At 53.7% G+C, this 15,886-nt stretch overlaps 1 protein-coding gene across 2 annotated transcripts in view; it reads left to right on the forward strand.

Annotated features, from left to right (window-relative positions):
• The window catches only part of MYOM3 (myomesin 3), a 56,741-nt gene that overhangs the window by 17,819 nt on the left and 23,036 nt on the right, over positions 1-15,886 (forward strand). For both annotated transcript variants that reach the window (XM_004024914.5, XM_055387734.2), the window contains 12 exons: positions 187-324; positions 2,059-2,220; positions 2,852-2,993; positions 4,353-4,552; positions 5,232-5,285; positions 5,685-5,812; positions 8,523-8,706; positions 10,637-10,808; positions 12,562-12,683; positions 13,088-13,275; positions 13,874-14,000; positions 15,140-15,318. In XM_004024914.5, coding sequence (XP_004024963.4) covers positions 187-324; positions 2,059-2,220; positions 2,852-2,993; positions 4,353-4,552; positions 5,232-5,285; positions 5,685-5,812; positions 8,523-8,706; positions 10,637-10,808; positions 12,562-12,683; positions 13,088-13,275; positions 13,874-14,000; positions 15,140-15,318 — 1,796 coding nt within the window. The remainder of the gene's footprint in view (positions 1-186; positions 325-2,058; positions 2,221-2,851; positions 2,994-4,352; positions 4,553-5,231; positions 5,286-5,684; positions 5,813-8,522; positions 8,707-10,636; positions 10,809-12,561; positions 12,684-13,087; positions 13,276-13,873; positions 14,001-15,139; positions 15,319-15,886) is intronic.

Below are 15,886 nucleotides of genomic sequence, written 5' to 3' on the forward strand. Positions count from 1 at the left end.
TTTGCTCTTTGGCTGCTCTGGCCACTACCTAGATAAGTCTCTTCCCCTCCTACCCCAAGGCCAGGTCCCCTTCTCCTAGTCAAGACCCAGAAAAGAAGGGATGCCCCAGAAAGTTCCTCACTCCTAAGGCCCAGGCCAGGCTGGCTGCCTCAAAAACTTCTGCCCCAAATTTCATTCCCACCCCAGGATCAATGTTTGGCCCCAGCGTGGAATTCACCTCGGTGCTGAAGCCAGTCTTTGCTCGTGAGAAGGAACCCTTCTCCCTGTCATGCTTGTTTTCGGAAGATGTGTTAGATGCTGAGAGCATCCAGTGGTTCCGAGATGGTAAGGACCCCCAGTCCTGGCCCCCAGCCTCCAGAGCTGGCCCCTCCAAAGCTCAACTCAGAGCCAGAGAGGACCCCTAGCGGACAGAGTCTCTCCGCAACCAGTATCAACTGAGCTAAAGTGCTGAAGAGGCAGAGGAGAGCGGGAGTGCAGCCAGGTGTGGTCAGACCATGCCACCCCATAAATGGCCACCAAGCATCTGTGGGGTGCCAGGCCCTGGGTTAGGGCTGGGGTAAATGGTAGGGGCAGATGTGCATGAGCCCAGGGGGCTGTGTCCACCTGGGAGGAGGGAGGAAGCCATCAGCACAATTGTAGCTGCTGGCACTGACCAGGCACCTGCTCAGCCGTTTGCATGCATCATTACCTCCCTAAGAGTGAGGGAGGGAGGCCAGGCGTGGTGGCTCACACCTGTAATCCTAGCACTCTGGGAGGCTGAGGTGGGCGGATCACCTGAGGTCAAGAGTTCAGGCCTAGCCAATATGGCGAAACCCCATCTCTACTAAAAATACAAAAAATTAGCCAGGCATGTTGGTGGGTGCCTGTAATCTAGCTACTCGGGAGGCTGAGGCAGGAGAATCACTTGAACCCAGGAGGCAGAGGTCGCAGTGAGCCGAGATGGCACCATTGCACTCCAGCCTGGGGGACAAGAGCAAGACTCCATCTCAAAAAAAAAAAAAAGTGAGTGAGGGCACTCAAAGCAATGGGAACAGAGCCCCAAGATCGGGAGGCAGGAGGGCACCACAAGTGCTCAGGGCAGGCTGCAACAGTTGCATCGGACTTTGCAGAGTCAGGGTGGTGGTGCAGATACAGTTGCTGACCCGCGGGCTGGGAGGCCTCTGGGGATGTCTCAGGCGAGGCCTTGAGAGGCCTGGTCAGAGCCAAGGCAGGAAGACGTGGCCCAGTGAGGGAAGAGGAGGACGGCTGGACCTCCTACCCAATCCATGACTAGGCCTATAGCCTAAGGACCCAGAGTACAGTGCCCCTCTGGCACCCCCAGCTCTGAGCCCAGGGAGGCTGCACCTGCTGGGAGCAGGGAGTATGGGAGCCATCAGGATCCCTGACAGCTGCAATAACAAGGCTGAGACGTCTTCCCAAACCTGTAGATCTTCCAGAATGGAGGTGCTGAACGGAGGGCGGATCCTTCGCATGGGGCAAAGAGAAGAGCTGGCCCCACAGTGTGGCCTCAAGGCAGGGCCCGCCCCTGAGCCCCGGACTCCACTTCTGAGTCCCCATCCACCTCCTAAGCTCCCATCCCGAGAGCCCTCACTCCCTTACCTGACCCCTGACCCCACGACACGTCCTCCACCCGCCTCACCGAGGCCCCAGCTCTCTCAGTGAGACCCAGGCCCTTTACTGAGCTCCCACCTCCCCCAAACGGGCCCTCCTTCTTTGAGTCCCCTGACCCCATACAGGGACCCATCTCTCTTGCTCCTACTTCCTCAGAGAACCTACAACTCCTCACCTTGTCACTGGCTGTGTCCCTAAACCCTCACTCCCTCATTGAGCCCCAGCCCCGCACTGGCCCTTCCCTACTCCCCAAGCCCTCTGCAAAGGAGAGTTCTCCACTGCCTTGGCAAAGCCCTGGAGGCCACCACCCCCACCCAAGGCCTGAGCTGAGCCTCACCAGCCTCTCTCTCTGCCCAGCCAGGGTCTCCAGACCCCCCAGTTTCTGTGGTTCCCAGGTGAGACCAGGACCCCCCACAAACTCAATGGCCCCCCACTTCCCCTCCACAGGGAGGCTACTGAGGTCCTCGAGACGTCGGAAGATCCTCTACGCAGACCGCCAGGCATCCCTGAAGGTGTCCTGCACCTACAAGGAGGATGAGGGGCTCTACATGGTCCGGGTGCCCTCGCCCTTTGGACCCCGGGAACAGAGCACCTACGTGCTTGTGAGAGGTGACAGCATGGGTGGGCGCAGGGTAGCAGCAGGAGCCCAGAGACCAGGGCTCTGCCCCTCGTTTGCTGTGGAACCTTAGGCAAGGGCCCTGCTCTCTTGGGGCCTCAATTTCTCTGCCATAAAATCAGGGCTTTGGGTTGGGGTCTCCAAGACTCCCCGTGGCATCCTATGACCCTCCAAAGGGACATGGCCCGAGAGTTAGCCTGGCTGGAGCCAGGGAGGCTGGGAGCTGAGTGTGGGGCTGGAGTGATTCTGGCCACTGCTTAGGGCCTGGGTTCACATCCTGGCTTTGTCACTTCACCAGCTGGGTGACTTTGGGCAGGTCACTCACTCACCTCCATGAGACTCAGTTTCCCCATCCAAAGAGGGGAAGGCTGTTCTGGGGCTGGAATTAATTATTCCACTTGTTCAGGTACTTGGTGTAAAATGGGCCCCCAAGAAATGGTACTGTCATCCTTCCCTCAGATACTGCTATGGGGGTGGTGAGACTAATATTCAGGCCCCAGTCCTCAAGATCAAAACTGAGCCCCTGGAGGATGGATGAGAAGAGGATGCCGGGCGGGGGTGGGAAGGGCCTGTCACCAAATGGCCACTGACTAGAAGGGCCTCCCTCTCACCCCCGGGTTTCAGATGCCGAGGCCGAGAACCCCGGGGCCCCAGGCTCCCCGCTGAACGTCCGATGCCTGGATGTGAACAGAGACTGCCTCATCCTGACTTGGGCCCCGCCCAGTGACACCCGGGGCAACCCCATCACTGCCTACTCCATTGAGCGGTGAGTCGACCTCGTGAGTGGCAGAGGCCCTAGGGGTAGAATTCTGTCTGGTGGTGGGAGCCACAGCAAAGAGGAGGCCCCATGTCTGACCTCAGAGAACCCCCACACATCCGCTCCTCAGAACAGGACAGGAGGCAGGCTGTGCTGTGTCATTTAGGGGCAATGGAGGGGCATCCACACCTCCAAGTCTTTGTCATGCTGATAACTGGAATTCTTTTTTTTTTGCACTTTTACCACTTTTATTCAACATAGTTCTCTACTTAGATAAGAGAAGGAAATAAAGGGCATTCAAATTGAAAAAGAAGAAGTCAAATTATTCTTGTTTGTAGACAATGTAATCTTATATTTAAAAAAGCCTTAAAGTCCTCACCAAAAAACTATTGATAACTGGAATTCTACGCTGGAGTCGGCCACTGCCCTGTGGACCCTCTAGAGCTGACCCGGAGGGGCAAAACGGGGAGTGCTTGAACCCTGAGCACAGTGAATTTGTGGGCTAGTTTCCTTCCTAATGACAGAGAGAGATGGAATAGCACTGACCCCAAGGGAGGAGGCAAACAGGTAGAGAGGCCAGAACCTCCGGCCTTTTTCCAGTGTGGCCGGCTCCGAAGGCCCAGCTTGAGAAAATAGCTAATGCTGCCACGGACAGGCTAATGACCGTGCTAAGGGCATGCCTCATCTCTTTCCATCCTTCCAATGACCCGTCTCTAAAGGGGAGGGGGACTGTCTAATGCCCTCTTCTATAGATGGGGAAACCAAAGTATGTGGGGAGATGACTTTGCTCAAAGACACATTTGTCATTAGTGGTGGAGACAAGACTTGGACCCACATGTGACAACTACCTCAACCAGCTGGTAACCAGAAGGGTAATGTGCACTGTCGTACTGCCAGGGACAATGGTACCAAGAGGGTACAGAGAGCCCAGGCTTGGAGGGTCAACCTGGAATGCATGCCAACTTAGGGAGGGGACAAGCTCAGGTGAATCCTAACTGTGTGACCTTGGGCAGATCTTGTCACTCTCTGAGCCACAGATCCTCCATGTGTGCAGTGAAGGTGACCACACGTGCCCCCTAGGACTGCCAGGGAGATAAAATGAGGGCTGGGTGTGTAGGGCACGGCACAGTCACAGGCTCACGATGATGCCCCATGAAAGGCACTGCTGCTGGTCAGTGTCAGGGATGGTGAAAAGGTCTCCTGGGGGCCCAAGGTTGGAGCCAGGCTCTTCCATTGGAGAGAAGAACTTTAATTGGCAGAGATGAGCTGGGCAGGCTCCCCCAGTCAGAGAAAGGCCCTTGTAGAGGCTCACATTGGGAAGGTGTGCATTGTGGGCAGGGGCTGAAAGGGGGGGCCTGTCTCCAACAGGTGCCAGGGCGAGTCTGGGGAATGGATCCCCTGCCATGAGGCCCCCGGAGGGACTTGTCGGTGCCCAATCCAAGGCCTCGTCGAAGGTCAGAGCTATCGGTTCCGGGTGAGGGCCATCAGCAGGGCAGGCAGCAGCGTCCCCTCCAAGGCCTCAGAGTTGGTTGTCATGGGTGACCATGATGCAGCCCGGAGGAAGACAGGTGGGTACAGAGGTCCAAAGCGACTTTCTAGAACATCAGTCAGGGAACCCTCAGGACTATCTCACACAGGAGACAATCCAGCCCTCAGGAGCCCAGAGTCTGGTGGAGGAAGCACAGCCCAGCCCTCAGTAAACACTAGTCTGATGAAGGAGACAAAGGCCAGCCCTCGAGAACTTCCAGTCTGATGGAGGAGACACAATCCGGTCCTTAGGAACCCCTAGCCTGAGAAGGAAGATACAGCTAGTCTAATGGGAGAAACCAAACCTGTCCATGGGAGAGACCAGTCTGAGGGAGCACCCTACCCCAGCACCTGTCAGATGTCCTTAAGCTCGAGTGTGGGGACACGGCCTCCTCTCAGCCCTCGGGAGCCACGCTGACTTGGGTGTGCTAGAAGCTCCACCGTGGCAGGGTGCCCAGCGCCAGGCACCTCCCTCCTCCTCTCTGTCTCCACTTGTCCCAAGAGGAAGAGCATCTACTAGGGCCTGAGAGCAGCAGGGCTCCACTTGGGACTCCTGAGAAAGCTGAGGCCAGAGGGAGGGCACCTGTCTGAGGTTGCACAGCGAGGGCTGCAAGGCCAGGACTGGCACGGGGCAGGACGCAGACCCTGGTGTGGGGTAGCTCCTGGCCTAACTCCTCTTGTGCCACCCCCCCACCCTCCCATGCTCCCTTCTCATCCTAGAGATCCCCTTTGATCTGGGAAACAAGATCACCATCAGCACAGACGCTTTTGAAGGTACGCGGGATCCTCCCACACACTGGGACTCCTGTATAGTTCTCAAAACTCTGGGACATGAGCTGGCAAAGAGGCAGAAGCTGTCCCTGTGCAGGGTGTGGGGGATGAGGGCAGGTGGGGCCTAGTTGGAGGCAGTCAGAGTGCTGGGGTCACTGTGCCCCATCTGGCTGTGGCCTTCCTGGAGGAGGGAACACATTGGGAAAAGTCCTGGCCAGAGCAGGGGGAGACCTGGGTTCTAGCCCCGGCTCTGCCCAGCATTGCTGAGTGACCTGGAGCCAACTACTGCCCCTCTCTGGGGGATTGGTAGGGGTGTAGTTCCCTCTTCCATGGAATGAGGCACTGAGATTAGGGGGTCTCTGAGGGTCCACCCATCTCAGTCCCGGGTGACTCTGATTCCAGATACTGTGACCATCCCCTCACCGCCAACCAATGTCCATGCCAGCGAGATCCGAGAGGCCTATGTGGTTCTGGCCTGGGAGGAGCCGAGCCCCCGGGGCAGAGCACCACTGACGTACTCCCTGGAGAAGGTAGGGAACCCCGAGGCCCCAGCCCCAGGCCAGCCTGAGGAACAGATGTGCTGTGGGACCCTGGGCAGTGTCCCCTGGGGAGGCCGTCAGAGAATGAAAGAGAATCCCCTGGCCAGAAGGGCCCAGGCATGGCCCTACACAGAGGCATGGGGATGGATTGAATAGCCTTTTGCAGCTACCTCTAGCCCTGGAAGCCAGTCACTGCTGGTCGTTCCTGAGGCTGTTCGTGGAAATACACAAAATACAAGACACAGACAAAAATGACAATACGATCCACCACTTCCTGGGTACCTCCCTGCCCCCAAGCCAGATGGCATCAGACCACACATTGGGGCCAAGCACTTCTTGGTGGGACTATGTTGGGAGGGAAACAAGGCTGGTACCCTCCAGCCAGGGACAGGCACCAGCAGCACTTGCAGAGCCTATGGAGTGATTAGCACTAGGAGGTGGCTCTCACTGGGGACCGAGTGGGGGCAGGGGAGACCCCGGAGGGGATGAGGCAGGTCTTGTGGAGTGAACTTCACAGTGGAGAGGGGGCAGTATGGCGGAGTAGAAGACAGCATGGTGTCAAAATCTATTCAAATCCTTCCTTCTGCTGTGTGATCCTGAGTGAGTGTCCTAAACTCTCTGAGCCTCAGTTTCCTCCAGCATAGAATAGAGAACCTGCCCTGTGAAAATGAAATAAAACACAGCCCACAGCCAAAGCCAGCAACCCCTGGGATCTGTCAGTGCTTCCCAAGGAGGTGTTCTTTACTATCTCCCTGAAGTCAGAGACTAAGTTTATCTTCTCATTACTTTCTGTGCCCAGCACAATGCCTGCACAAACTAGGTGGACAGAAAATGTTTAGGGAATAAATGAATTTAAAATTTCCAGGGAGGAATCTCTGGCTCTGGTTATCCAAACGGGCCTCTCTTTTCACACTCATGGGTAATCCTTTTCTCCGACATAGGAAAGCTGTAGATAATTGAGGATTTGTTTTGCGAGGTGGTAGTGTATCATGGTGAAGATGTTGGTGTCAGACTGCTTGGGTTCAAATTTTATCTCTGCTACTTACCAGCTGTGTGACCTTGGGCAAGTTACTTAGTTTCTCTGTGCCTCTGTTTCTTCTTCCATAAAATGATAATAATCATACACAGCTTGTAGGGTTAATGTGAGGATCAAATTAATTAGCGCACATAAAGACTTAGAATCGAGCCTGGCACACAGTAGGAGCTCAGCAGTGTTCATGGTTTCTTATGGCAATTTCTTGACCTACCTGGTCTAGGCCACTGACAGCCAGATGGGCTTGTAGGGGGAAAACCACAGAGCGTGGAATCAGTGGGTCCCCTGGTGCTTCTAGGTCTTAACTCTCTTGCCCAGACTCAGCAGAAAGGGTCTCTGGGTACCTCACTCATCTGTCTCACCCTGGGCTCTCCACCCTCCATCTGCCCAGAGACTCGGGGTTTCTGGCTGCCTTCTGGGTCCCTGGCGCTGTGGAGAGTAAACAGTTCGCAGCCAACTACACCTGAGTGAAGTTTCACACTATATCCACCAGTTATTGGATGCAGGACTTTTGCCAAGTTACCGAAACTCTCTGAACCTGACTTTCCTCATCGGCAGAGAAATTAACACCTTCCTGCAGGGTTATTGTGAGAATTCATTCATTTGTTCATTCATTTGTCCCAGAAACGTAGATGGAACACCTGCCATGTGCCAGTCCTGTTCTTGGCCCTAGGGACACGGCAGTCAGGGGAGGGGGTGCCAATGATAAATGGAGTAAATCAGTAGAATATTAAGCACAGTAGTGAGTGGTAGGCGCTAAGGAGAAAGACATTGAGCAGGGAGGGGAACTTGAAGTGTGGGGAGAGGAGCTGCTGACATTTTTAGATGGAGTGGCTGGGATGGCCTCCCCACTGCACAGGAAGGTGGATTTTTATTAAAGGCCTACAGGAAGCCAAGAGATTTCTCGGGGAAGAACATTCCAGGCTGAGGGACCAGCAAGTGCAAAGGCCCAGAGGTGGGACTTGGACCCTCAGGGAACAGCAGAGAGGCACAGAGACTAAGGGCAGAGGGAACGGTGGCCAGACAGGCCGAGGGGTCAGGCCATGGGGAAGCTTTTGCTCTGAGGGAGATGCGGGGCTTGGGAGGGTTCTGGGCAGACAGGGACCTGGTCTGACCCGTGCTATAAAAGGATCCCCCTGATGGCCATTTGAGACAAGATGGAAGGGGGTTATAGGTAGAAATGGAGGGGAGACCAGTCAAGAGGCCATTGAGATCGTTCAGGTGCGGGGTGCTGGCAGCCTGCATCAAGGTTATGGTGGGGAGCATGAGGACGAGAAGGCATGGCTGGTTTCTGGGTAAATTTTGAAGGGTGAGCCAACTGGGTTCATTGATGGAGCACATTTAGGGCATGAGACAAAGAGAGGAAGAGCCAAGGGTGGCTCCAGGGGTTTCACCCGAGGGACTGGAAGGATGGGGGCCACCAATGCAATGCAGGTGTGGGAAGCTCTGGAGCCGCGTTGTGGACAGGCTGGACGTGAGGTCTCGATAGGAATCCAGGTGGAGAGGTGACGAGGCAGATGGGGCAGAGCCCCATGCTCAGGGGCAGCCTGGGCTGAGTATAGAGGATCATGAGAGCACACGGGCTGGGGACAGAGATCATGGGAGGTGACCAGCACAGAGCCGGTCTGGGCGACCAGTTAGCCAATGTGAGTCCCTCTGTTTCTTCAGTCAGTCATAGGTAGTGGCACCTGGGAGGCCATCAGCTCGGAAAGCCCTGTGAAATCCCCGAGATTCGCCGTTCTGGACCTGGAGAAAAAGAAGTCATATGTCTTCAGAGTGCGAGCAATGAACCAGTATGGCCTGAGCGATCCCTCGGAGCCCAGCGAGCCCATCGCCTTGCGGGGCCCGCCAGGTACCCTCCTGATGCCGGGGGTCGGGGAGGAGGTAGGCCAGGCCAGGCTCAGGACCTGAAGCTGCAGGGACAAAGCCCTGCCCACTTCCCTGTCCCCGCTCCCTTCTACCCATCATGAAGCTGAAAAGCAATTTGATCTCAGGCCTGGGGAGTTTTAAGACATCAGAAATCACATTTCTCTGGGCAGGAGGCTCATGGAGGGAGAGAGCCTTCTGCCTTTTTCCAGATCAGCAATGCATGGGTTACAGAGCACAGCTGGGCCCTGCACAGCAGCTGTACAAGCAAGTGGTCCCTCCGTTCCACAGGTCTCTGGCCTGCCCCTAGATCCTGCAGCTCACTCCCAAGCAGCCCCCTGCTCCCTGTCTGGTGGGGGTTGAGCTGTCCCACCTGAGCCCTGGCTTACCAGGCAGGACACCGCTCACCTGCAGCATAACGGGGGACCTGGGAGAGTCATTTCCAAGCTGCACACCTTGCTGTCCTCAACTGGCAAACCCATTGTTCTAAAGGGCCCCATCACTGCTCCCACCTCTGGCTCCTTCCTGAGTCTCCCAACTGCAACTGCATCCTGACCCCAGCTTCCCAGGGCTCCCACCTCTGAGGCCTCTGGATTCTGAGGTTCTTTACCCTCTCATCAGATTCTCTGAAGCTGCCATCACAATCAGCCCTTTAAGGAACCTTGCTACCATGCCACCTATGCAAGAAAAGCCTGGTTTGCTGAAGGTCCCATTTGGGGAAGATTTCAAAGTTCTAGATTTGTTCTGCTTCAATAATTTAGAGGGGAAAAAATACACACGCACACACACACACACACACACATACACACACGGCACATATGAACAAGTTGGTGAGCAAGTGGTGCTTTTCTTTACTTCTGGTTAACATTTGGATTTGATTTGGGGCCTGGCCAGTGAGCAATTAGTCATCAGATGTGGGTAGTCTCTGGACCATAAACCACACTTAAATTGTACCAGGCAAGGCTCTGGTATAATTCAGAAAGGAAGAGAGGGAGGGCAGGGCTAGAGGTGAAGCCTTCAAACAGGTGAGGGATGAAGATGTGGGATAGGCAGGACCCTTAGGAACAAGAAGAGAGGATAAAAAGTGGAGCAGGTCAAGGAACAGAAGCTTGGAGGAGTCCAACGTTTGGGGGCCAAAAGAAAATAGAGAACAACCAAAGGATGTGTAAGGAGTTTAGAAATAAAAAGGGAACTAAGAAGATCATGCACCTGCCATCCATCAGTCCATCCATGCATCCGCCCATCAGTCCATCTATCCATCTATTCATCCATCTATCCATCCATCTATCCATTTATTCATCCATGTATCCACCTGTCCATCCATCCATCCATCCATCCATCCATCTATCCATCCATCCATCCATCCATTTATTCATCCATGTATCCACCTGTCCATGCATCCATCTGTCCATCCATCCATCCATCCATCCATCCATCCATCCATCCATTCATCCAACCAACCATCCATCCATCCATTCATTCAACCAACCATCCATCTATCCATTTAACAAGTTACAGCAGCCCCTACTTCAAAAAGCTTAGTTTCAGGGAGCCATGAAAATCAGTAGAGAAATTTCAAGGAAAGAAAACTGAGATTAAAGATAAGGACTGAGGAAACCTGTCAGATTTGGTGACTTTTGAGTGAGAGAGAGTGTGTGTGTAAGGATGAACGAGTGAGTATGCTTTTGTGCTTTAGTGAGGAAGCAGAGATGCTCAGAGGTAAGGGGAGAGAGGACTTTTAGGATACACTTCTGGGCCTAGGGAAGAGGTCCCAAAGCCCCCAGCAGGTCAGGAATTCATGCACCTTGATTGCTGTGGGAGCTCCTTCTGGCCTCTCCCCATGCTCCTCCCCTTCCCCAGCCTGTCAGACCCACGTAACTCAGCCTTCTCATTGAGCCCATGTTTCTATTTTTTAGCTACCCTCCCTCCTCCAGCTCAAGTTCAAGCTTTCCGAGACACACAGACCTCTGTCTCCCTGACATGGGATCCTGTGAAAGACCCAGAGCTCCTGGGTTATTACATCTACTCCCGGAAGGTGGGGACATCTGAGTGGCAAACAGTTAACAACAAACCCATCCAAGGCACCAGGTACGTCTGCCCACCCATATCAGTCTGTTCTCACACTGCTATAAAGACATACCTGAGACTGGGTAATTTCTTTTATAAAGAAAAGAGGTTTAATCAGCTCACAGTTCTGCGAGCTATACAGGCTTGTTTTTCTGGGGAGGCCTCAGGAAACTTATGATTATGGCGGAAGGCGAGGGGGAAGGAAGCATGTCTTACATGGCGGGAGCAGGAGAGGGAGAAAGAGCAAAGCAGGAAGTGCTACACACTTCCAAACAAGCAGATCTCATGAGAACTTGCTCCTTATCTTGACAACAGCAAAGCGGACATTCGCCCCCATGATCCAATCTCCTCCCACGAGGTCCCTCCCCCAACATTGGGGATTACAATTCAACATGAGATTTGAGTGGGAGTACAGAGCCAAACCAGATCACCCCCCTTCCTGCACCAGGCATCCTTGAAAGGGGGCCATAATGATAATGAAGCCCAGCATTTCACAGTATTTACCCTGTGCCAGGTACTGTTCTGGCATTTTTCATATGTGAGGTCATCTAGTTCTACCTGCAAGCCTAAATGTGTAGGACTATTATTTTTATTATTTTACAGATGAAGAAACTGAGGCATGGAGAGGTTACATAACTTGCCAAAGCCCCCTGTAGCTTAGTAAATGGCAGGACTGGGACTTGAACCCAGATGGTCTTTTTCAACAAACCTTGTTGAGAATGTGCTATTTGCAGGACTCCATGGATAGAGATGACCATGCCTTGGTCTCATCCCTCCAGGAGCTTAAACCCAGAGAGAGGTGGGGAGGGCAGAGCAGTGGAGAGCTTTGGAACCAGGGAGGCCTGAGTTCAGGCTCCATACCACCCCTCACCCTTTCTGTATCAGTCAGGGTTCTCTAGAGGGACAGACTAATAGGATAGATGTATATAGGAAAGGGAGTTTATTAAGGAGTATTGACTCACACAATCACAAAGTAAAGTCGTACAACCGGCTGTTTGCAAGCTGAGGAGCAAGGAAGCCAGTCCGAGTCCCAAAACCTCAAAAGTAGGGAAGCCAACAGTGCAGCCTTCAGTTTGTGGCCGAAGGCCTGAGAGCTCCTGGCAAACCACTGGTGTAAGTCCCAGTCCAAAAACTAAAGAAGTTGGAGTCCAATTTTCAAGGTCAGGAAGCATCCAACATGGAAGAAAGATGAAGGCCTGGCTGAGAGGAGCTCCCTGCAAAACAAGATTTGCTCTAGGAGAATGTTGATAGGTGAAGAGAGAGAAAGAGGTCCACAATTGGGTCTTATCAAGAAGGGACGGGATGAGAAGGACATTTTTCTCTAAGCCAGAGCATCCTTGCGTGTCTCTGGATGACAATTCTCTTTGAGGGCTCTGAAAGGACTCGGTGTTTTTGCATCCCAGCATTAGTGCACGTATTAACAGCCACATGTTCTTTTTCAAGGACAAAGCCCAAAGTCTTGAAGATGTACCATGTGGCGCTGAGTCCGGGGTTGGCTGCCTTTGCTTTAAATTAGAACCTTTCCTAGCGTATTTGCATTTTAAGGGTGGATCTGGAAAAGCAAACATCCTTTAAAACCCTTAGGTCTACCCCCTCCACGGTGTCATCTCAGGCATTGCCATGGGATCAAGGGCAATATTTTTAGGAAGAATTGACCTGAACCTTCAAATTCTACCACGCTGGTGACCACTTATTCCACAAAGTTGTTCTAGCAAGTTTGGGAATGTCTCCAGGCTGTTTGTACATCCATGAAAGCTGCACATTTCTCTCCCAGGTTTACAGTTCCCGGGCTGAGGACGGGGAAGGAGTACGAGTTTTGTGTCAGGTCAGTCAGCGAGGCTGGGGTAGGCGAGAGCTCAGCCGCCACCGAGCCCATCAGGGTCAAGCAGGCTCTGGGTGAGTCCAAGGGCAGGTCCAGCCTGCAAACCTCCCTGGGCTGGGCAGGGAGCTGGGGCTCATAGATCACATCTTGGAGGGCCCAGTCCTGGTGGCCAGTGGCACATACGCCCTCTGAGGGAAACTGGAGCTGGCCCTGGCTGCCCTTTCCTTTGGGAAGGAAGTAACCATGGCTTGAGGCCATGGGATGGGGCCTGAGCAGCTCTGGGGGGTGGGGAAGCCCTCAGACCCAGAAACCTGAGGCTCCGATGCCCTCCTGAGGCACAGATACTACTGGCTCAGGGAAAAACCCCTGGAGTAGGGCAGGCACCAACTAGGGGAGGCTCGTCAGCTCCCTCAGGCCCTACTGTCCAATCCAGCCACCCCTAGGGAGCAGCTGTCCTCACCTCCTTACCTCCCTGTAGCTACCCCGTCTGCCCCATATGGCTTTGCCCTCCTGAACTGCGGGAAGAATGAAATGGTCATTGGGTGGAAACCCCCCAAGCGTCGTGGAGGTGGCAAGATCCTGGGCTACTTCCTGGACCAGCATGACTCGGAAGAGCTGGACTGGCATGCGGTCAATCAGCAGCCCATCCCCACCCGGGTCTGCAAGGTAAGGCTGGAGGGTGACCCCATCAGCAGCCCATCCCCACCCGGGTCTGCAAGGTAGGGCTGGAAGGTGGCCCCAGCCTGTGTCATGACTTGTTTAGCAGCGACCAGAGGGCACTGCTTGAGTCTTGGAGTCTGACAGAGTCTGACAGAGGTCTCAAGTTCCCCTGCCTCAGCCATCCAGATCATTTTCCAGTGCAGACCCACCTTGAACAGAACTGTTTAGAGCCACCAAGCTTGAGCTGGGATTGCTTGAGCTCAGGAGTTCGGGAGTTCGAGACCAGTCTGCAACATGTTCAAAACCCTGTCTCGACAAAAAATACAAAAATTAGCTGAGTGTGGTAGCACGCACCTGCAGTCCTGGCTACTCGAGAGGCTAACATGGGAGGACTGCATGAGCCCAGAAGGTTGAGGCTGCAGTGAGCCATGTTCATGCCACTGCACTCCAGCCTGGGTGACAAAGTGAGACCATGTCTCAAAAAATAAAAATAAGAGCAAAGCCCCCACAGACCGCCTGCTCTGAGTCGCTCCCCCACCACTGCTTCTATTCCCCATCCCTCCCCCCAGCCTCAGCCTCATAGTTTGTGTTTCTGCTCTTAAAGGTCAGTGACCTTCATGAAGGCCACTTCTATGAGTTCCGTGCCCGGGCTGCCAACTGGGCAGGTGTTGGCGAGCTGTCGGCACCCAGCAGCCTGTTTGAGTGCAAAGAGTGGACAATGCCCCAGCCAGGTGAGAGGCCTGCAGGCCTGAAGTCCAGTGCCTGCCCTTCCCTCCTTCCCCAAACCTACCCAATGAGATGAAGGTTGCCACACTCCTGTGTGCATTCAGGCTTGCGCTGTTTGTCCTGCACCCCAGGCCCCTGGCCCTTCCACAAACCCACTCTATAATTCCTGACACAAATGGAGTCCTAAGCCTGTCTTAAAGGACCCCTGACCTGGGCCATCAACTGGCCCTGTATCGCCAGCACAAACTATTTCCCAGCTCGAGACCCTGCCTGCTTCTAGCCATAGACCAATCTCCAGCCCCAAAGATGCACTGCTAGGGTGAGTAACTAGTCCTGCTTTGCCTGAGACTTTCAGTTTCCTACTGAAAATCCCAAGTCCCAGGAACCCTCTTAGTCTTGGACAAATGGACAGTTGGCCACCCTACCCACTGCTCCCATAACCCAGTAAGCCTTCTCACAAATGAGCCCCTCACTTCCCACTGAGGAAGGAGAATCACACCCTTCCATCACTTTGTTCAGCTCAGTTCTGTTTTCTACACAAAACCTCTACCTCAGTGGCAGATAACTAAAACATATGATGCTTGCGACAACCACAATTATAAACGAGTATTTATTGGGCCGTTACTAGGTACCAAACACTTTTCATAAATTATCTCACTAATGCTCACAAAAGCACTATATTATAAGAACTATTATTATCCCCATTTTACAGATAAGGGGACAGGAACAAAGAGGCTAAGTATCTCATCCAGAGTCCCCATATCTGGAAAAGGTGGAGTTTTGACATGAACCCCAGAGGTCTGACTCTAGAAGTTATACCCTTGGCCCCGACACTAAACACTGAAGCACTTTAGAAGGATTAATGCTGTCTGGGATGGGGATGGGGAAGGTCAGGGAAGCTACCGGGAGGAGGGGAGACTGAGCGCATTTTGAAAAGTTAACCCTGGTTTCAGGCCCAGAGCCAGGCTTTGTCATGATGCCAAGGTTGGCCCGGGCTTGGCGACACCCAGAGCAGGCCCTTCCTGGCTTGACTGTGACTGAAGGATTGACAAGCTTGTTGACTGACTGCTGGGCTTGCTGCTCACCTGGCTGGCTGCCTGGCTGCCCAACTCACACATCTCTTCCCATCTCTCATTTGTCACAGGCCCCCCGTACGACGTACGGGCATCCGAGGTGCGGGCCACATCCCTGGTGCTGCAGTGGGAACCCCCACTGTATACGGGGGCTGGGCCTGTCACAGGCTATCACGTCAGTTTCCAGGAGGAAGGCTCTGAGCAGTGGAAGCCGGTCACCCCAGGCCCCGTCTCTGGCACCCACTTGAGGGTAAGTTCTTATGCCTTCATCTTCTGACTGGCCCTGAGCCTTCCCTGCCACTAGAGCATCAGAGCTGGAATGACCTCCAGACATCACTGGTCTCACTTAATGGCAGCAGAGGACCAGAGAGGAAGAGCGATTTACCTAGGGTCACACAGCAAGTTGGAGGTAGGTCTGGCTGGCTGGTGCCCATATCCTGCTCCATGCTAGGCAGGTGCCTCCCTAAAGACTCACTTGCTATCAGCCAGGTATATCAGCATTTGCACATGTATATCCCTTGACCCAGGAATTCTGCTTCTGAGATTGAATTATAGAGAGGTAATTAGGCAAACGTGCAAAGATCTAAGGACAAGGGTGCTTCTTGTAGCCTTGTTTATAACGGCCCAAGCTGGAAACAACTTAAACGTCCATTAGTAAGGGTGTTGCTTAAGTTAATCACAGTGTACCTTAAAAGTAGAATCCTGTGCCAGGCAGTATAAAGAATAAGACAGTTAAAGGAACAAGACAGTATAAAGAATGGAGACGGGTAGGGCATGGTGGCTCATTCCTTTAATCTCAGCACTCTGAGGAGGCCGAG

This window comes from Gorilla gorilla, chromosome 1 (assembly GCF_029281585.2).
Source record: "Gorilla gorilla gorilla isolate KB3781 chromosome 1, NHGRI_mGorGor1-v2.1_pri, whole genome shotgun sequence".
Classification (NCBI taxonomy): Eukaryota; Metazoa; Chordata; class Mammalia; order Primates; family Hominidae; genus Gorilla; species Gorilla gorilla.